This window comes from Gossypium hirsutum, chromosome A09 (genome assembly GCF_007990345.1).
Source record: "Gossypium hirsutum isolate 1008001.06 chromosome A09, Gossypium_hirsutum_v2.1, whole genome shotgun sequence".
Taxonomy (NCBI): Eukaryota; Viridiplantae; Streptophyta; class Magnoliopsida; order Malvales; family Malvaceae; genus Gossypium; species Gossypium hirsutum.
Genome location: NC_053432.1, coordinates 73,034,166 through 73,055,347, shown reverse-complemented (window position 1 = coordinate 73,055,347; position 21,182 = coordinate 73,034,166). Strand labels below are relative to the sequence as shown.

At 33.3% G+C, this 21,182-nt stretch overlaps 1 protein-coding gene across 4 annotated transcripts; it reads right to left on the bottom strand.

The window, feature by feature from the left end:
* Positions 1–3,927: 3,927 nt before the first annotated feature.
* Positions 3,928–20,176, bottom strand: LOC107889568 (protein ROS1A). Of its 4 annotated transcripts, XM_016814044.2 has the most exons (21): positions 19,871–20,176; positions 19,511–19,604; positions 18,724–19,424; positions 16,480–18,234; positions 15,951–16,343; positions 15,383–15,473; positions 13,997–15,311; positions 13,831–13,910; positions 13,586–13,670; positions 13,431–13,522; positions 13,285–13,353; positions 13,142–13,178; positions 12,962–13,044; positions 11,947–12,546; positions 11,536–11,572; positions 11,387–11,444; positions 11,099–11,238; positions 10,926–10,991; positions 10,715–10,829; positions 10,595–10,633; positions 3,928–4,269 (listed from the first exon to the last, which is right to left on the bottom strand). In XM_016814044.2, exons 3-21 carry the CDS (start codon positions 19,244–19,246, stop codon positions 4,145–4,147), a joined length of 5,703 nt encoding a protein of 1,900 aa, XP_016669533.2. In that variant the 5' UTR covers positions 19,247–19,424; positions 19,511–19,604; positions 19,871–20,176; the 3' UTR covers positions 3,928–4,144. The 4 variants fall into 4 exon arrangements, 3 of the variants coding, with proteins under 3 accessions (XP_016669533.2, XP_016669534.2, XP_040932596.1); XM_016814045.2 differs by having other exon boundaries at positions 18,724–19,544; positions 19,871–20,030; XM_041076662.1 differs by lacking the exon at positions 19,511–19,604 and having other exon boundaries at positions 19,871–20,030.
* Between the last annotated feature and the right edge of the window lie 1,006 nt (positions 20,177–21,182).

Genomic DNA, 21,182 nt, shown 5'->3' with positions numbered 1-21,182 from the left:
CAATACCATTGGAAACTGAGTCATTACACAATCTGTTGTTTTGCATCATTGAAAATATTAGGGATTTGTTCAGAAGAGATTAGCAGTGGTAGTTGAAGTATGTCCCAAAGGAGGAGAATTTTTTTATCGACTAGCTTGCCAATGATAACTTGGAGCTTGACATGGATTTGATTTTTTTTTTATGAACTGCATTGGGTGTTAGCAATTTGTTATTAGTGGATGCAATCGAAGTCACCTTTTCTATATTAGTGTCTCGCTAATTAGTTTAGGGTGTTTCTTGTTTTCTATATAAAAAAAACCATTAAGAATAAACATATAAAAATCTTAAATAATCATGTAGAAAAATTTGTTTATTCATCCACCGCATTAAGCACAAATCCTAACAAACATTCTACGAAACCATCATGTCAAATGGTGGTTTCATATGATGTTGACACGTGACATTTGGACAATTTTTTGGGGGCTTAAAAGGTAAAAAAACCTTTGAATTTTGGCAAAACAAAAACCAATTAAGGCCCTCTGCGAAATAAACACACTCAATTAAAGCTTCAAACTCCCAATTTGCATCCATTAAACCTTTTGACCAACATCCTTTGTCTTTAAACTTTACGTAGCTGATGTGATTATTAACAGTGTTGACATGGCAGTCCATGTTAGAAATAGTTGTTAACGTGGCGATGCCCTGTCAACTACCATGCCAACAACAAAAAAAAGTTTAGAATTAACTTGGACAATTATTGGTTTAGGTTCATTTCGAACTTAATTTTTTTAAAATAATAAAAAAAACTTATTAAAAATTATAAATTTGCAAAACATCATTAAAATTTATAAAAATTTTAAATAAAATTCAAAAAGTTCAAAAAAAAATGTTATACATCATTTAAATGTTTAAGTCTAAAATAAAATTGGACATACCAGTGTTTAGATTCATTTTATATCTAAACAACTATATGTCCATATTCATTCTAGATGATTTTTCTAAATTATATAAATTTATTTTTAATTTAATAAATTTTAATTATTTACTTTATAAAAATATTTATTGATTTTTTATTTAAAAATTATTTTAAATTTAATGATATTAAAGTTCTTTCAATTTGTTTTTTTAAGTAAATAAAAAACATTATTAATATACTAAATTGAAATCTCACCTAATTTATTTATTTTAATAAATTATAATAACTATTAGCTGTTGATAGTTACATACTTACATCTAGTGCTATACATTAATATACTTGATTGAAATCTTCATAGAATTAGTTTATTTAAATTGTAATAACTATTAGCTATGATTAGTTACACTTAATGCACATGTAAAAAAAGAAAAGAAAAGGATATATTCACACGTTTTTTAAACTTTATCAGTATAATTAATAAAATTAAAAATATTTGTTTGTCTTTCTAAATTATTATTTTTTATTTTATATAGCTTAAAAATTACCGATAAAATTAAATTATTGATGGAAATCTCATACTTTAAAGAAAATATTTTTGATCTTTATTTTTAAACTTTATATAATTTATAAAAGTTATCTTGAATTCAGTCTAAACAACCACATGTCCAGAATTCATTTCAGCTTAAACTTTTAAATGATTTTTTTGATAATTTTTATGTTTTTAAAATTTAATATTTTTTAAAATTTGAACAATGTTTAAAAATTTATAATTTTAATGGACAAATGATTGTTCAAGAACTTGGACAATCGTTCTTGGACATCCATTTGTCAAGTTTCATTTTGAATATAAAAATTTTAAATAATTTTAAATAAATTTTTTTCGACATAGACCATCATGTCCGCGTCATTAATGGCCACGTCAATGATGTAATGGTCAAAACGAAAAATATTGGTTAAGGAACTTAATTGATATGATTTGAGAGTTTAGGTATTTAATTAAGTGCGTTTTTTTGCGAATAAGCTTAATTGATTTTTTTACCAAAGTTTGAAAACTCTTAAGTTTTTTTTAAACAATATATATTTGTGTTATTCAATTTTTAAAAAATGAAAAATAAAAAATAAAAAATTTTAAAAAAAGAAAAAGAAAATATAAATATAAATAAAAAATATTTTTAGAAATTAAATGGAACCCAAATTTTCGAAGTATAAAATATTTTCTTTTCAAATCTTGTACTATTAAGGAAAAATATATATTCAAACTTTGGAGACGATATTGTTGGGAGCAACCATATATCCCCGAAAAAATTAATCTTCATTAGTCATAAAACACAAACATGAAAAATACCTCAATTATAATTATTTTTCATTCAATACGTTAATATTTGATATATTATTATCATATTGGACCATCGGAGAAATCACATAATATTTATGATAAAATATTTATTTCATATCAATGCCAAATTTGATTACTTAAATAACAAGTAGTATCGTACTGATAAAAAAAAAACTAACTCGCAAGTAAAGCACCATGCATAAATATATTTCAAAGACACAAACATACATGTTAATCTTTCAGATATTGAATAAAGAAAATCTGGAAAATACTTAAAAAGAAAAAAATGAAAACCTGGAAAATATTCCAGGCCTAAATGTTTAAGTATTTAACAGAACAAATGCCCTCTAAAGCTTGGATCAATAAGCCAGTGAAATACAGGCCGCTAAGTCCGATCAGGAGCCCAGCGCCAGCCGAGCATCACAGGGGCTGAAAAAACGAAGGGGCCTTCAAATTTAAGGAGGGAAAGGAGCCGAGAAAGAGAAAAAAGGCGGCAAATTCTCCAACACTACCCTGTCATCTTTCTCAAACTAAATCATCTGCTGCTTCATCATTTTCTTTCATTATCCTACAAATTCAAAAAGAGGTTCGTTTCTCGATCCAGATCGTCCATTTGAATGTTTATCTTTCGTTTAAAATTGTCTAGTGTTTAAATAAAGTCGAGCTTTTTATTCCTGATATTTTCATGTGCCCTTAGATCTGCTGTTTCGATTAAAGAAAAATGAAACGCGGTTCGCTTTTTTTTCTTTCCATTCAAACTGTTATCCGGTGCAGCTTTCCTGCGCTTTTATCTCATTTCTCCCCCAGGTTTGCTACTGTTTAATTTAGCTATTTTGGGGAAAGAAGCATTTAACAATTATGATGAATTTTTCGATCTTGTCTATATTTTTTTCTGTAAAGAGCTTAAAGCGTTGATTCGTTCAGTATTTCTTTCCACGATTCAATATTGAGACATATAATTCTATGCTATTCGGTTTCTTGAGATAGAACGCATAACTGCTTGGATTTTTGCCGAACTTGAGCAAGGTAATTGGTAACGTTGAAACTCTAGAATATGAATTGGCATTTGAGATCATTACGCAATTGGAGTGTAATCGTTTTTTTTTCTGAGTTCTATCCGACATTCAGTTATTTTGGCCAAACTTGTTATATGCTATTTTAGAAATGTTGTATGTGTTGAATTTAAACCTCAAGCCTGATAGATGCTACTTTATTAAAAATAGTTGTATGAACTAGAAGTTACTTTATCAAAAACAGTTAGACTAATTCAGTCGAATTTTTGAATACTGTACGCTGATATTTTTTTGATAAAGATAATAATATGAACTAATTGAGCTAAACTTAAAACCCTAAATTCTGATACGCAGTTTCCTAGATTCCTTAGTTGTTTGCCAATCCGTCTCAACTGTAATTTCTGGGTGACATTCCCATATTAACAAGTTCTCATAATTTTTTCTGAGTTTATACTTCATCACTGTCTTTCCCAGATCACAAACTGGACCACCTTTTCATTCTGAACATTCCCGTAAGCTTCACTCGTTTTTCCTTTAATTGTTTATCAATTGTTAAGGGATAAAAGCATTTATGTCCGTGTGCACATTTAGAGGCTTGACGATGGCCTTGGCCGTATATTATTTTCATTGTAGGAAAAGTTTGGTCAATTAGCATTAGGCAGCGTTTGTTGAAGCTGATCTCTGAAGAATTGCTCAAAGTTTGAGCATGAAACTAAGTAATTAGAACCTTCTTAAACAGTATTAGCACTACATGGCTTTGTGATTATGAGTTATACAAAGATTTTCACATTTTCCTACAAACCACGTCAGTATTGTAAAATGCAATTCCACTCTCGTTTATCGTACATTGTTATTTTGTCAACTTTTAGTTGTTTGGACCCTTATGAAAGTTCCATCATTTACTCATATTCTGCTGCACCCTTTCCTTTTCCTCTGGTCAACTTGCTGGCTGGGAAATGCAGTCTGGCCATTAGAGGACGGGGTGCTCGTGATTTCTGGTCAAATCCCCTCACACAAACAAATCCTGCAATTTGTTGTCAAACGGTAAGAAAATTCTTGAAATGACTATACATCCGCACATCATTTAGGTATTGGAATGACTAGGTACAACTACCAAAAATGAAAGAGTTTTGACAATGACCTATTTTCCTGTCTGGCTGTACAAAATTCAGAATAAAATGTGCAGAAAAGGGAAAGTGTTCTACTGTTGAGGGCTGTGTTTGAGATTGTATTGGTAATGCTTGTAGTTTGGGTTAGTAAAAGCATTTTAAATTTATGCTGAGAGCGTGCTAATGCTATAGTTTTTCAGTACCTAGTTACATTTGGGCCGGCAGTGGGAGTCATTGTCACCAAGAATTCAGAGGAAGCCTTCAAGGAATGATTAGGGCTCCAAGAATTATTCCAAGATAGAAGTGGATGAGCCAATTTGGGCATTCATGATAGCATAAATGATTTTAGATTAACTATCCATTTTTAATTGTTTAGCTTAGTTATGAGTCGGTAGATTAGTGATGTCCTTGTTAAATGTTAGACTATGAGTTGGTAGATAGTGAGAAATATCAAATATGTTAAGGGCTTAATTCTTATTTGAGGATAAGATTAAGGGCTAAAATGTTCTCGAAAGGAATAGCTTTTGGGCTCCAAGTGTTATTTCAAGATTGAAGTGGAAGAGCCAATAGCGTAAATGATTTAAGGTTAACTACTTTCCATTGTTAACTATTAAGCTAAGTTGTGAGTTGGTATATCAGAGATGCCATTGTTAACTGTTAAGCTACGAGTTAAAATATCAACAATGTAAAGGGTTTAATTTCTTCTTTGAGGAGTACAAAGGTTACTATATTCATGAAAGGTGTAGCTCATGGTTGAAGCAAAATTAACAAGGTTGATTGGTCTGATTACCAATTTGATCTTAATTTGAGTCCAGAAATTGGAATGGAAGCCTTAAAAATGATGATTAAGACTCCAAGAATTATTTCAAGATAGGTAGAAGTGGATGAACCATTTACGACATTCATGACAGCAAAAACGATTTTCGGTGAACTACCTTATATTGTTAATTGTTAAGCTAAGTTATGAGTTGATAGATTAGAGGATGTCATTATTAAGCTACGAGTTGGTTGATCGCGTGAAACATCAAATATGTAAAGCGCTTAATTTCTTATTTGAAGATGACGAAGGTTACACAATGTTTAATAGGCTCCAAGCATTATTTCAAGGTAAAAGTGTATGAGCAAGTTAGGTCATTATCGATAGCACAAAAGATTTTAGATTAACTACTTCACATTGTTAAATGTAAAGCTAAGTTGTGAGTTGGAAAATTGTGGGAAGTATAAAATATTTATAGGGCTTAATTTCTTCTTTGTAAAGGATGAAGGCTACAATTTTCTTGAAAGGTGTAGCTTGTGGTTGATGCAATATTAACAAGGTTGATTGGTTTAATGTGAATTCTTATCTTTCACTCGAATTCTGGGGCTAATTTCTTATTTGAGGATGATAAAGGCAGCAAAGTTCTTATTTGAACTAGTTCAATACTCCCATGATTTGTTTAGTCCCTTTTGTTCTTTAGAGATTTTTATTTGGATAATAGATAATGACCTTACGTTTGGAGTGTGGAGATCTTGTAAGCTTAACTACAACAATTGCTTTGGCTGGGGTATTGACTACGACTTACTTGTGGTTTGCATGATAGTTTGTGTATCTAGATTTTAGTAGGCAGTGAGTGATTCAATTGTCGATAAATCCTTGGGCAATGGGGGCTTGATTTGTTAGAATTAGTGAAAATTTTTCTTTGGGAATTGTAATAAATTAAAATATACGCACATGGACAAGTTTTATGTTTTATCAAACATCTCTAATCCCAACTATTGATTTCATGAGCCATCCATGGCCTTTAATTTCATCTCAAGTAAAATAACTTAATAATTTAATAGTTAAAAATTTTATATTAAATATTTATTGTGAATTGTAATTAATTTAATAAGAAAGTATAATGCCAAGCGTTACTAGTAAATTATTGCTAATTTCATAAAATTAAATTCGTCAATTTTTTGTTTATCGTAAATGGTACCAAAGTCTAAAGTTGATTCTAGAGTTTTATATTTAAAACATATAATACATGTTATCAAATATTAAAACAAGAAAGTATATAAAGAGTACCATATATTTTTAAATTATTATTTTCTTTTATTATGTAGTATTATATCATATCGAAGTTATAACATTTTGATGTGAATAAATAACAAATATTGATTTTAATAAAATATAATTAAAAGTAATAATTAAGAATTTATATTAAGATGGAAATATTTAAATTATTAAGATATAATTAAGTTTTCAAAGTGAAAAGGTATAATTACATCTAAAGTAAAATAAACATTAACTCTAAAAGCTTGAATTGAACTCAAAAGTTTAAACTAGAAAAACTCAAATTAACTTGAAAAGATCCAAACCCAAAATGACACGACTTAACTTGCCCGATTGCCACCTTGACCCATTGGTACTTATTACAACATGATGTAGAATTACCAAAGCAACTGCCTATGAGTCTATTAAACGTTGAATCATTCCCTCTTTTTGAAAAATTCAAGTTGCCTCATTGCCAAATAGTAGCCACTAATTATTCTAACATAGAATTTTAAAGCTGATCTACTTGGAAAGTATTGTCCAATAAGTATTTGCATGATCTAGTGGAGGTTCATACTTTTCTGGGAATGTTCTAGCAAAAAATATTGAGCAGATGACCCCAAGCTTTTGGAACCTCGCCAAATAACTTCAAAACTTTTTTTTTTCTTTTTCTTTGTTCACTTAATCCTATTTTGGTAGTTTATGTGGTCCAAAGAACAATGAGTTGACCCAACATCTGCGCTTAATAGGTAAGCTTGCATTGCAGAATATTCAAAAGGATCAATTTGCCATCCAATGACACCAAACTCCTCTTTTTTGGGTAATTTAATTTCTTTAGTTACATATCATTCCTTTTCTTGAATAGTCTTGTATTGATCAAGAGCTTTCAAATTAGGAGTGATTCTTTCAACTTTTGACAGTAGAGCATCAAATTTTCATTTGAATTCTATCTTGAGCTTCTTTCAGTTAAAAGGCCTTTTATTTTGCAAAATAGATCAATTTAACTAACTAAAATCAAACTCCTTACTTGTTGAAGTTTCTATTCCATTGGTCTTCAATGAGAGGAAGCTGGATGTGCTTTCAGTTATACTTTTTCAGTAATTTCCCCTTTCATTCATCCAGTTGATTATCAGAATCTCTTTTGAATTTATTTGGCAATTAAGTTTCAGTATGGATGTTGTAGTTGCATGAATTTGCTTCACTTTCCTTCTCACAATTGACTTGGATTTCTACTCCTTCCACTGTTTGATTTCTTTAGAAGCCTTTATCGTTGCTAGCATGATTTTAGTCTCCTTTTTGTGAACCAATTTTGTTTCCGAGGAATTGAGACAAGATTCCAACCTTTTAATTCTTGATCTTACATCTTGCTTACGCTTTTATTCTAACCATATAAATGTTGTGTCGGGGTACAAACAAACTAGACCAAGAGCTTTAAACTATTAATTGTTGTCTGGACGCCAAGAAAAACAATCATGCGAAATTCTTAACAAGAAGTCCTCATTCATACCTCTTCATGAATTTTATCCATTAGCAACTACTTTCTCTAAGAGCAATTAGAGCTCGATTTTTCGCAACAATTTTGAGAAACTCTTCACCTATGATTATGTTGTCTTGAGGTACAAACGAACTAGACCAAGAGCTTTAAACAAATAATTGTTGTCTAGACGCCAAGGAAAACAATATGCAAAATTCTTAACTGAAAGTCCTTATTTGTACCTCTTCATGAATTTTATCCATTAGCAGTTACTTTCTCTAAAAACAATTAGAACTCGATTTTTCGCAACAATTTTTTGAAACTTTTCATCTATGATTATGTGAAAGATTACAGAGAAAGAAATTCATAAATGAAAAGCAGCTTTCAAGAAATCAACATTGGCTCTATGCTTCTAGTCCAAAACTTAATATGCGGAAAATTATGATGTAATTGCTAAGTAATGAGCGCTCATTATGATAATATTTAAGCATAATGACTTATTTGGTCTTCTAATTTTATAAAAATAGTCATTTTAGACATCTATTTAATTTTTTTGCCTCTTTTAATTATTAAATTTATGTTATTTGCCAAATCACCCTAAATGGAGTGAAAAAGTTAACATTTGTTAACTTTACTGACATGGCATGCACGTAGATTGCCATGTTAGCAATTAATTATTTTTATATATATAAAAAATTAAAAAAAAGTATAAAAATTATTTAAAAATGAAAAATGTATAAAAATTATAAATAATTTTTAATATTTTTCAAATTTAAAAAAAATTAATTAATTGTTGATATGGCATGTATGTGGACTTCCACGTGGATATCATGTCAGCAAAGTTAATAAACTTTAGTTTTTCCATCCATTTTGTTGTGATTTGATAAACAACGCAAATTCAAAGGCTAAAAGAGATGAAAAGTTAAATTGAGGCTAAAATAATTTTTTTTTTGTGAAGTTAGAGGACCAAAAAAGTCATTATGTCAAATATTTATACCTCATTTAGCTTGCATTTAACTTGATTCTTAAGTGAATTTGTACTAATTCATGCAATTTGGTTAGTTTTGAATTTTTATTACATAAGTTGCAAAAATTTTATCTCTAATGTCTTTGATGCTGTTTTTATTAGTTTTAATTACTTTTTATTTTAGTAAGTACTTATGTGGCCTTATGAAGATTAGATGGCGTTTAATTTAAGTATTGTGAATGTGAAAAAGTGGTTGAATCAAAGAAAAAAGAGTTGGACATTGTGGCACTAGGGGAGGAGTCATATTGTGCTGGGTTAAAAAAATTGACATCGGTTTTGTTTCATGTTTTTCAAGCCCATTTTAATCTTTCCCCATCTAAATCAGCACTTAATCTTAAAAATCACCACTTTCTCTAAAAACTAAAATTCGATTTTTTGAAGCAGATAGTTTTTCTTCAAAGCTCTGGTTGACCTTTACACTATTACTTGCCTTCAAGTTTTCATGCTTTTTCTCGAGTTCCAACTTTTTCTCTTGGGTAGAATTTGTTTTGATTGTAGAAACTAAATAAAATCTTTTTACTCCAAAATCATCACTCAATGTTATTCCTTGAGATGCCAAAAGATCTATGATGCGTCTCCAATCAACCCTTTCTTTTGAGGTTGTTGTTATCATTCTATGAACAACAAAGGACTTTCCCTCAATTGGTTATTCATAAACTTTTTCACTTCTTTCAGGATACTCATCTTAAATAGGATCTAACAAGTTATACTCTTGTTCTTTCATATGCATCTTGTCATGAAAGTTAACAACTTCAATACTAATTCTATCCCTATGTAATTTAAGGGTATGCAACAATTGCTCCTCCGATCCATCTTGTATCTTAGGGTTTGTGGGTCATGAAAGGGGTTTTCTTCACCAAAATCAGACATATCCTCGAGACTATCTTATGATCTGTTAATTTGGTTGTCGGTACCATCTTGAATTTCCATCTAGGTTTCCACTTGTTCCTATCGCAGGCAAGTGTAAATTGCACACAACGATTTTTCAATAGCATGTTTTGTAGCCAATTTGTTAAATGACATTGCTTTCTTCTTCCTTGAGCTCTAACACATCCAACCATGGTTTAAAAACAAATCTTACTTTAAACCCTAGGATCTAATTAGGCTTTGATGTCAAAATGATGTGGTCTAGGGGAAACAGTAGTACATCGATAGATTAGGTTGCAGAATGAGTAGAAAGAAGTTGAAACTCTAGAAATGTAAGGTTATAGAAAACCTCTAGTTTCTCTCTACTAAGTCAAAGAAAAAATAAGATTAGTAATACTGATCTTTGTTTAAAGCTTACAACTTATTTATTATACTAGACTTGCAAGAAAGGTTATTAGGCTTTCTTGCAAATAAAATTTATTCGTAGCCCTAGATTTCTTTTATACAATTCTAACTTCTACCTATGACCCTCCCCAGACCCTTAAGTTGGAGGAAGAACGTGCTTGAACTCACAAGCTCTTGATTGTTGCAATAGTAATGGTGCCAACTAAAGTAAGGCTCAATTGGTGTTGTAGCATTGCATTTAAATCTTAAAGAGGACTAGTAACCCTAGCCGTCTATGATACATCTAATACTTAATAAATAAATCTAAAATGATAAAATATTATAAATTAATTAAAATGTTCTTGTGCCATTATGTGACCTGAAGACTAAAAGTAAGAACATGAATACTTTAGGTAACTTTTCAAATCAAGGCAAACGTTATGATAGAAAGTTAAAATGATTGATGATTCTCACCTCTCCAAAAGCAATGTTGAATTTCTACTGTTGTTAACCCTAGTAGATAAGAACCATAAACAAAATCAATGTTTGATCTTGCTTTATTATCAACAATAGCTTCTATTGAAATCTTCTAACCTTTAAATATTGAAGGTATGGAGGTCCCAAAGTAGACCATTCTCCTTGGCAAGTTCCATAGCCATTCCCTTGGAACATCAATCGGGTTTAGACTTGAATCATGGTCGGCAAAAACCTGCATTGCAATAGTATTTCTTCATTAATTGCCTGATAAAGATTAAAATGATCGTAAAATGTGAAGGAATTGGTTGAATCTACATGCTGAACTTACTTCATTAACTTGGAAGTATGTGCCATTTAGGGGAAAGCTTCCTCTCATTGCCGTACGACATGGTATCTGTTTATGATGTTTTATTATATAGGTTAGCATATGATATCTAAAGTACAATTCTTGCATACAATAGTATATTTCTTCATATTATTTATCAAATATATTTATCTTACTAGAAGTGTTCCCCTGACTATCTGGGATTCTGCTTCTCGAATATTGTTGCAAGAGAAACATGTCTTCTCATTACACAATTTGCCATGCTCTTGTAAATTGCACCTACTTTGAGGATGTTGAATGGAGTTTGGCGTTTCACCTTGTGTAAGCATTCATGCATTTAGGGAAATTGATCAGGATTCCACTAAAACTTTTACTTGCATAAATTACCAAAAATTGCAAAATATTATGTTGTCTTGAGGTCTAAAGAGATTTTTTGTACCATGTCAGTAAATATTTGTCCATACCTGGTGTCCATATGGCAAGAAGGTACTTGCATGGGTCATCAGCTTCTCGTTTATCCAACTGTAAGTTTACCATAAGCAACTAACATAAGAAAAATCAAGCTATACAAATATGAAAAATATTCTGTTTGCATTAAGTTAGAAAAACTAACCTCTTTTAGAAGAGGGTGGGAATCTGGAAGTTCGTAGCTGTAGCATGGGTTCAAGTAGTGGAGGGAAAATTAGACAATTAGTCTCAAATGAAAAGATTTCTCATGCCATTTACAGTGGATTTGTGCCATTTCTGGCAGAAAGTTTCTATTTTTAAAGGTTGATTATAATTCTTCAGTATACTTCGCCATAAAATCATGGACTGGTTCCTATAAGAAGGGTAGGATGGCCATTTCATAGTTTTAAACATTTCAGTTTCTTTTACAAGCACTAAAACTTAAAATCTTTAAGTTATAATTTAAGCTTGATTTTCTGTTGATATAGAACTAACGCTCTTTTAACACTCTTCCATTAAACACTTACTTGTGATTTCTCTATTTTCAAGAGTTCAGAGATGGAAAGTGCCTACTTACACTTGGTGCTCTGTTCTTAGCCGACTGAAATTCTTGAGTTTGGGCGTGGGGATAGATGCAGCTTCGGCTGTTAAAGCAACTAAAGCCTTTGACATATCTCCTTCTTGAAGTTCTGTATTATTTTGCATATAATTATGCAAATTCTGAGTGAACTCTTCCATGTCAAGTTTGATCGTAGGTATTTCATCAGGATTCTCATAGAACATGTCCTCAATGTCATTCTCTGCTACTTGTGTGCACTCGGGTTCTGGGCTCGCTGGCTCTTCAATTATAGGGTCACAGTTATTGACCCTGGATTTTGCTTGTAATTGCCGGTTTGCTTCAGACTGACAGTACCTATCTGATTGTTCCATTGGCTGGAGTAAGGGCAGGGCCTGATCAATAATGACAGCATGGTTATGACTACAGTTATTGACCCAGGACTTTGCTTGTAATTGCTGGTTTGCTTCAGGCTGACAGTTCCTATCTGATTGTTCAATTGGCTGGGGTAGGGGCAGGGCCTTTTGATCAATAATGACAGCATGATTATGACCGGGTTTTCTGTTCTCAGTTGCACTGACAATGCTTTTCTCCTCTGGCCCTGGCAGGGCAAGCCTTGCACTGCATTAGTATGGTTATGAGTAAGTCAATTTCTTTTGTGAAATGAGTTGTGATTTCTCTATATGATGACTTGTATTCTCTATTATCTTATTGTCTTACAACTATTCTTATTTTCTTATTGGCAGAACATGCACAATAAAAACAAATAGTTTGACACTGCCCTATTGATGGAAATGCTGCTTGTGTAAAAATCATATCTCTTGTTGTTGTCAAATTCTTGTCTCTGTGTGGTGACTTAATGGCTTGATTTATTTGTAGATGCAGTTGGTTGTTTGGCTTTCTAAGGTCCATGTTTCATAAGAACTTTAGGATGGGTATGAAACTGTTCTAGATGGTTGCGGACTCGGCATATATTGATCTTATTGCACAGGAGATGCATTTGACAAGTTAAAATTTGAAATATATGTAAGCAAACCTTGCAAATGCACTGGCAAAATGTCTGCATTCTCCCCTCATTGGGCATGCATTACAGTTTGGTTTGCTTTTTGTACAGAAAACCTGCATAAATCACAGGGAAATTTTCCTGTCAGTGTCAGCTTGTTGTTGTTCAGCAATGGAAGTAAGTTTCTTCACTTTAAACATACACACAGCACACCTTTCCAAACGTGATCATCTGATAATGTAGCTCATACCTGTTCAGTAAATAGTTCAGTGAATTAGCAAACAAGAAGTTCTATAAGAAATTTGTTTTGCCAATAAATGCATCTGCTTGTCAAGTATCAAGAAGTGATTCTTTACAATGTTCTTTGATCAAGCTTGCATAATCGAGGCCATAGATATTTTTGGATGGATTCCAGGACAGGGTACCTAAGTGGGCAGAATAGATTCAGCACCTTTCTTGTTAAATATACAGTTTGTATCTGTATCTGTTTCATAATACTCACAGCTCTAGGAGATGCAACTGAAGGGACTCTGGTAGTGGCTGAAGGGGAACCCATCCCAATCTTACAGCTATACGTCCAACATTTGTGTCAACCTGCCAGGCAAATATGAAACTTGAATTCTGCCTTTCTTGGCATGACTATTTACATTAACTTACTGGAAAAGCAAGATGGTGAAGCGTCAGAAGCCGCACGCACTCCACACTTTTAAGCCCCAGTCCTCTAAAACTTAGCAGGTACTCTCTACAAGTAATAATGTTTAAGCAGCTCTCCATTTGTTAAAGGAATATAAAAATGGTGTATAAGAAATTTTCTTTGACTTCGATATGCTACTAACATATTAGAAGCAAAATTTATCTTTTTGTTGCATTTTAATTCTACACTTTAGATTCCTTACGCTTACTTTGCTTTGTCTGGTGGAACATCTCTCAACCACTCCAGGTCAATGCTTCCATGATCTCTAACCAGCCGATTGAGGAAATCCTAAGTGGAATTCATTCACAATCAGCCATAGGCAGTAAGCATACTAAAACATCTGGTAAACTTTACCCTACAATGTTATACTTTACCTTAATTCGCTCAGCAAGCATGTTATTCATCCCTCTATCCTTTATTGTCTCAGCAATCTCATTAACATCTGTACATCTCACTGCGTCCCAGTCTAGTGAGTCCCTTGTCTTCATTGTTCTTTCTCTTTTCCTTCCATCAGCTTCTGCCTGTTTTCTTAAGCTATCCCAGTCGAAGTCGTCATTTTTCTCTTTCTTGGCGTTTCTACTTTTTGATTTTAAACTGCTGGCATTGATCTGATTGAGCTCCTTATTAGATGAAGAGTTGTTTATATACAAGCTTGAGTCTTGCATTTTCTGTTGTGGGCTTTTTTTATTATCAAATGCAGAACTTTCTGTAATATCAAGGATGCCTTCAGAATGTTTTGACGGTTTTAGCCTCAACATTTCTTCATTTTGCGGCCTGGCTGGTAATTCTACAAGGTTTCTGGGGTTTTGTAGCAGCCTCATTTGACAGTGGTAAACTATTGTCTCTGCATGTTGAGTGATGTGGCTCGGTTGGTTACTTTCATTAGATGATTGTGGGGCTACCTGCACGCATATAGTGGAATCATTTTTATTTTCTGTGTGATATGCAGATTCTTCGGTTAAGGGACTTTCTCCCTTTTTCATATTTTCATCTTTTGTCTTAGAAGCCTCAGAGAATCTTGTTTCTTCTTTGAAAATCTCAAGGTGTTCATTTTCACTTTCTTCTGAATTTGGCGCCAGATTATGGCAATTTTCTCTCTGGTCATTCTGGAATTTACTTCTTTTGTCCTTGTCACCAATAGACTTATTTTGAGGACAGTAAATTCCATGTAGCCTGGCGGATCCAGCCATCTCTAAAAGCTCTACAAAAGAAGTAGACCCATCCAAGATGTCAAAAGTAGGCCCTTTAGTCTGATCAGCCCCTTCTGAGTTGCTCTCTGAGCATGAAAATGTTTCAGCAGTTTGAACCAAGGAAAAATTCGCAGCATTTTCTGATGAAACTATAGAATTTTGAGATGAGAGGACATCATTTGTCTCCTCATCTCCTTTGAAACAGTCTGTTCCTCTTCCAATAGTTTCCATGCATTTTGATTCATTTATTGAGCATACAATAGCAGTTCTACTTCCAAAGGACTCTTTGCTGTTGAGAACCTCTTTTTCTTCAGAGTGCCCATACCCATTAACAGTTGAACTTTGGTCAACAACTGGTTGAATTGACATCTTTGCGTCCCACTTTAAAGTGTCTTCTGGCTCCAAGACATAGAACTCTGCTCCATTAACTAAGCTTGTCCCCTCTTGATAGTATGACTTTTTGAGAGGAAAACGTGCGGCAAGAGTCATGAATGCAGAACTGCCAAAAGTGGAAAAGAAATTAAAATATTTCCTATTAAATGTTCTTAGGACATTTGGCTTCTGCCCTACCTGGAAAGATGGTCAGAGACATTCTGAGTAAGGAAGACTCCAATCACCGAGTCCACAACTGATCCTTTCCATGGAGAGAAGCGTCTGTCTCCTGCACAAATGATATTATACTCTTATGAAGGAAATAGAGTACTTCAGAGAGAGAGAGAGAGAGAGAGAAGGGGGGGGGGAGAATGCCTTCTATATTCTGATATATGAACATGTAACAAGTTATCTTAACCCATTGAGTTACATGCCATGGTAGATTTCATTTCACTTCACTTTTATAGAGAAATTTTTATACAATTTATGCTTTTACAGTGAAGTTTCTTTCTTCCTGCTAGATTCTCTTTTTTCTGATCACCTTTCTGGATAAGATAGAATCTGCCTCCATTAGCATAAGCATTCATAGGTGGGATGGATGGCCTAAATAGTGACTTTTAGTGCAATAGTATTAACTGAAACCTCATTTTACATATTGATAATGCTATTCTATCATAAAATAATATAATGTAGTTGAAGATGTTTGAGCAAATGTTCAGAAAAAAATTGATCTAAAGTGCTATTTAAGTTTTAAAAAATATGTTACCTTGTACAAGGTGCATGCGTGCAATAAATGAGTCTGCACGTCCTTGAAATACTGTCCTTTCTTCTTCCCACCATTTTACCTTCTCTTCATCAGTTCCATCAATACCTTCACTATTGATATTTTCTAAGAGAAGCTTCCATACTCTATTTGTTTCTTCATCCAGCTCGACCCTAGGCCTTGGACGTTGTTTTTTGGTAGGACCAAATTGTACAATGGTTCCATCTGTATAGAGAACAAGTGCCTTCTGCTCTTTGTATCTCATATTGTAGGGGACGATTGCCTTCTGCTCTTTATGTGTAATAGGACCTTCCCTGTTGATGTCTGAATGGTTGGATTGTTCATCAAGTGCATCAGAAGAAAACATTTGTTTCCATATTTCTTCTGGAGTGGCACCTGCATCAAGTTTGATTATATGGTGAAGCGGAATTGTTTAGCAGAAGATTACTCATAGATTTAAAGGTGCTTTCTTTAAAGAGAGAAAGAAGAAAAAAAGATTTAAGGTGCTTTAAGTTGCAGTTTTTTGAAATACCTAATGCTTTGGCAGAAAATTCGTTTTGATTAGATAAGACACGTTTATTGTGCATTTGTGCTTCACTTCTACTGGAGCATGCTGAATTTAGAGGGCAGTATCTCTTCCTTGTTCGCTTCTTTTTTGTGAGTTTAGCTTGTATCTCTGCGATGAGGGTTTCTATGCTTATATGAGGTTGGTCTGAGTTCCCAACTTTCCCCATGTCATAACCAACTGGCGATTGACTGCCATAGCATTCTGCGTGCCTTTTACATTGTGCAATACCTCTAAGTGAAGCCAAGTCTCTTACCCGTGTGATTCCTCTGGTTCTCTTTTTCTTTGGACTCTCGGTTTGAAACGAGGCCATAATGCAATTAAAGGTTTGCATTTTATTCAGAGAAAAACTACTTGCTTCTTCAAGGTTTGCTGGAACTCCACTAGAACTAAATCGATGGGGATTTGCTTCAGTGTTATCTACCAGACATGCTTCAGCCGGCACAAGACTTTTTACAGAAGTGATGGATGATGAGGCACTAGATATGGCAGAATTTTGTCCCTTCACAGTTCTTTTTCTTCTGCTAAAATTTGCAAATTGCATCTCTGGAATCTTCAGGTATCTGCATAAATTATTGTAGTGACTCCCCTCTGAATTTAGAGTACTGATATCTGCCTGTTGAGAAGCCGGAGAATTGTTTATCTTCAGTTCACTTGCTTGTCCTCCCTCCAGTACTAAGCTGGTGCAGCAGTTAGAGTCATTTGGGCTTCTTGCTGGCAATCGAGCACTGGATTGCAACACTTTTTGTCCATTTTTTTCCAGTCCATATTGAACAGTGTGCCAGGTGCTTGATCTTTTACGGGGGGGATTCTTCTGAGCTGGGAATGGTGTGCCTGGTGCTTGATCTTCAGGCAAAGATAAAAAAAATTTCGGCTTTTGCTTTAGAGATTGGTTCAGTTCATAGGCATTGCCTGTTTGTGTGTTTTCAGCTGGCACATCAGGTTCACCACAAAGCTGCATTGTGTAATTTGATTGATCTCCTTTCCAAAAGTTTGCTGTCCTTGAATTCAAGTTGCAGGTGGGCTCGAATGCAGAGCTTTCACCTATGTCTGGTCCTTCCTCATCAAAATCTAAAGCCCTTATGCATGATTTCTTATTCTGCTCTACTGTTTCTGGAGCATTCTCTCTTTCTTGTATGGGAATAGTTGAGTCTTTGTTTAGACCCTTTGTCTGCACACACTTCCTCTTACGAGTTGAATTCTCTGCATTTGCTTCTCTTGGAGGGGTTGATGTGTCTTGACTTGGATTATTCTTTCGTACATAATTCCTCTTACCTGTTGGGTTTTCTTGGAAATAACTGGGCTTCAGAGTGACTGACTTTCTGGTCCTTGGTTTGCCCTCGCCAATTACCTTGGGTCTGTGCTTTTTCCTCCGTTGTTTCTGCTGCGATGTTCTGTTTGGGTCAATTAGATGGCTACCTCCATCATCAGGATTCGGATTTTCCTTGCTTGGTGTAGCAGCCAGGGATGACTCTATAACAAACTTTTGGAGTTCTTTACTACATTGAAGTCCATTCACATCAACATTAGCAGCAGCCGATTCATTTGCTTGCTCATCTCTTTTCTCGCTTGTCCTGTTCTCTATGTGTAAATCTATTTCTGAAACATCTTTCCTTTCTGCTCTTTTGGACTTGTATGGTGTGATGGGAGCAAAGTCAGAGAGTTCATCCATTGTCTTAGCAGGCAGGTTCAGATCATATGGATTCTGGGAATGAATGACATCTGTAAACACTATGTAAGTTACACAACATTCATATGTTTAAACTAGAAAAAGTTTGACCTTTCAATTAATAATGGATGAGATGGTTATTGGAGACATTCTCTCAAGAGGAAGCTATACTTTCCAACAAGTTGCAGGGTGTGTGCTTTTCGGGTTTTTTTTTTTAAAAAAAAAATTCTCTATAATGTATCAAAATCGATCTGAAATAAATTAAGAGCAGTGCAAAAGTGGAAGGGAACAAGATGGTCAGGGATGTTTGATAGCCTGTTTTATTACTCATATTTCAATACTAACAATTTAATTGGCATTCATCTTGCAAGAGATTTCTATTGTTCTGATCAACTATTATCTCAAAATCTTATTTGTCTCATACTAATTTGAACCCTTTCTTTTTGGTCTTTCTCGCTTCCCTCTGGCAACATATTGACAAGTAGGTGCTATAATATAAATATAGATGCCTTTATTAAATGAACAATAAAAGTTATGCTTACTTTGATGTTTTCTTGGTGTGCAATTGCCATCAACCCATATGTGTTGTTGAGCTGATAAATTTACATGCACGGGTAAGAGCCCAGTTGAGCTAGATTCCAGATGGTGTCTATCAATCCCCAAAGATGCTGCAGTCGTAGTTTTAGCTGAGGCTGCATTTACAAGGGTTAATAGATCTGCAGATGAAGAATTACTGGGTTCGCCCAGGTTCAGCGAACATTGCCTCTGCTCATTGCTATAACCCGAAATGCAGTTACTCCCAACTGAAGCTGCTTTCAAGTTATTAATGCCGCCATTTACTTCTCTGCAAATGCTGGAATCGGAACATGCAACTACTCTATCAGCTTGAGGTTCCTGAGTAAACCCATAAGAGCATCTTTCCGAACCTATACAATTTGCTTCAAATATCTCGTTTCCTTGTCTCCCAGCATGGATCACTGGTGGTTTTGGGAGAATAGGCCAGAAACGGGTCACAGGAATCAACGGACGCTGGAATTGAAACTGTTGTTGACCTTCTTTGCTCATTCTTTTTGGTCAGTTCCAAAATCCTTTCTAAACATTTCAGCTTGATTCTCTTACCCACCAGATAAAAACCGCTCGCAGGTCCTTTAGCAGAGTCTTCATATCAAAAGCCAGTCCTTGCCTGAATTTTGCTTATTGAGGTCAGGTAAGCCTCCTTATTGTGAACCTCTTTTTATTGAAGCTATGCAGCCATGTAAGAGAGAAAAAAATATCAGCATAGCTAAAACAGGCAGAGACTGCAGTATCCTGTTTAAGATTGAGCAATACCTCCGAAACCCTGAACTTATAATTCCTAAAAATGCTTCAATAAAAGAAGATATAGCTCAGTAAGCTTATAGATCTTTTACAGACCAGCATCGGCCTGCCATTTCATGATAAACACAGTGATGAGTGAGGAAGAATTTATTTTTCATTTATAAAATTATTATAGAATTCTAGAGGATATAAGGATAAAAGACAGCAAAGCAACAACAGAAACAAAAGAAACAAAGAAAATCTCAACAGATTCTCTCTATGATCTCCATAGATAATGCTACTTAAGATTCTGTTGCTGAATTATCTGGACTTCAAAAAATAAAATTCCAAATAAGTTTTTTTGACAAAAACACTTTAAAATCTAAGGATTACCAGAAAAAAAAATGTGTTAATGCTGGAGATCTGACAATCACCCGAAGCCCAAGGAAATGAAAATAAAGTCACTCCTAATATTTAGAGAAGATGGAGAAAGAACAAAAAAACCAAATAGAAAGATCAGTTCATTTATAAAATTGTACTCGATAATTTAGCTTTAGCATTTCATAATAATAAAAGTAAAATAATATATAGGTTTATATTTAATGAACTTGGATAAAGTAATTTATAAATTGTTACTTTATCTTGTTTTAAATGTAGTTTTCATGTCTTGTTTGTTTTGATATGTTTATACTCAATACAAGTTCATAAGTTAATTAAACGTAAGAGTATTTATAACAAGGTGGCCACTGACTTGGGCGAGTAAAGAGTCGAGGCAGGAACCAAACACATTATTAAACTTTATCAAAGAAGTTTACGTGGCGACAAGGTCTTGACACTTGGCACGTAAGGGCGTGTCAATAGTCAATGTTGTGTTGGGTTCGGTTCGTTTAGAATTTAGACGGCGTCAAACCCCACCGTTAGGGCTAAACATGCTTTACAAGAGGGTTTTAGGCTCAGCTTTTCTTCCTAGTGTGGTCCCCACGATTGGTCTAAGGTGCAATTGTATGAAGAGATCTTAAGTGTGATTGGTTGAGTGTTGGGGAATGTTTGGCGGTAATATGATATTTTATCTTTTTTTTTTTTTTAATATTTCTTACATGTAAAATTGACGATAAAAAAAGTTCTTATTTTAATTTTAACCGATATAATTGGGAATATAATGACTTCTCGGAAGTTTACGTTCCTCTTTTTGGTTTAAGTGAAAAATATCCACGTGCAAATATATATTTAGAAATTACTTCTTTCGTATTTTTAAATTTCTTGTATTTTAACTTTTAGTATTTTTTTAAAAGGTATTGTAAAAACTTTCAATATAGTAATTTTTAAATATTTTTTCATAAAATTCAATTGTCATATTTTTACTAAAATTATTTAATACATTAGTGAAAAGGTCTTTATAGTTCTCATTTATTTATTATTAATTTTAATGAAAGGTACTTGACTATTTTCTTAATTTTCTTATAAAATTAAAACACTTTATCCTCACCGTGTTAATTAATTATCTTTTTCAAAAAAATTTGAAAGGCATTTTCTTTATTCAAGATAAAATGATAAAAGAATGTTTATATGTTTAATATCACATACCTTGAGTGTTGATGTTTTATTTATTGTTGATACAACTCCTTAGACTAATATTATTTTATTTTTTTAAACATATGGGCAAATAGACCTCTGAATAATAGATCAAACATAATTTCAAGATAAA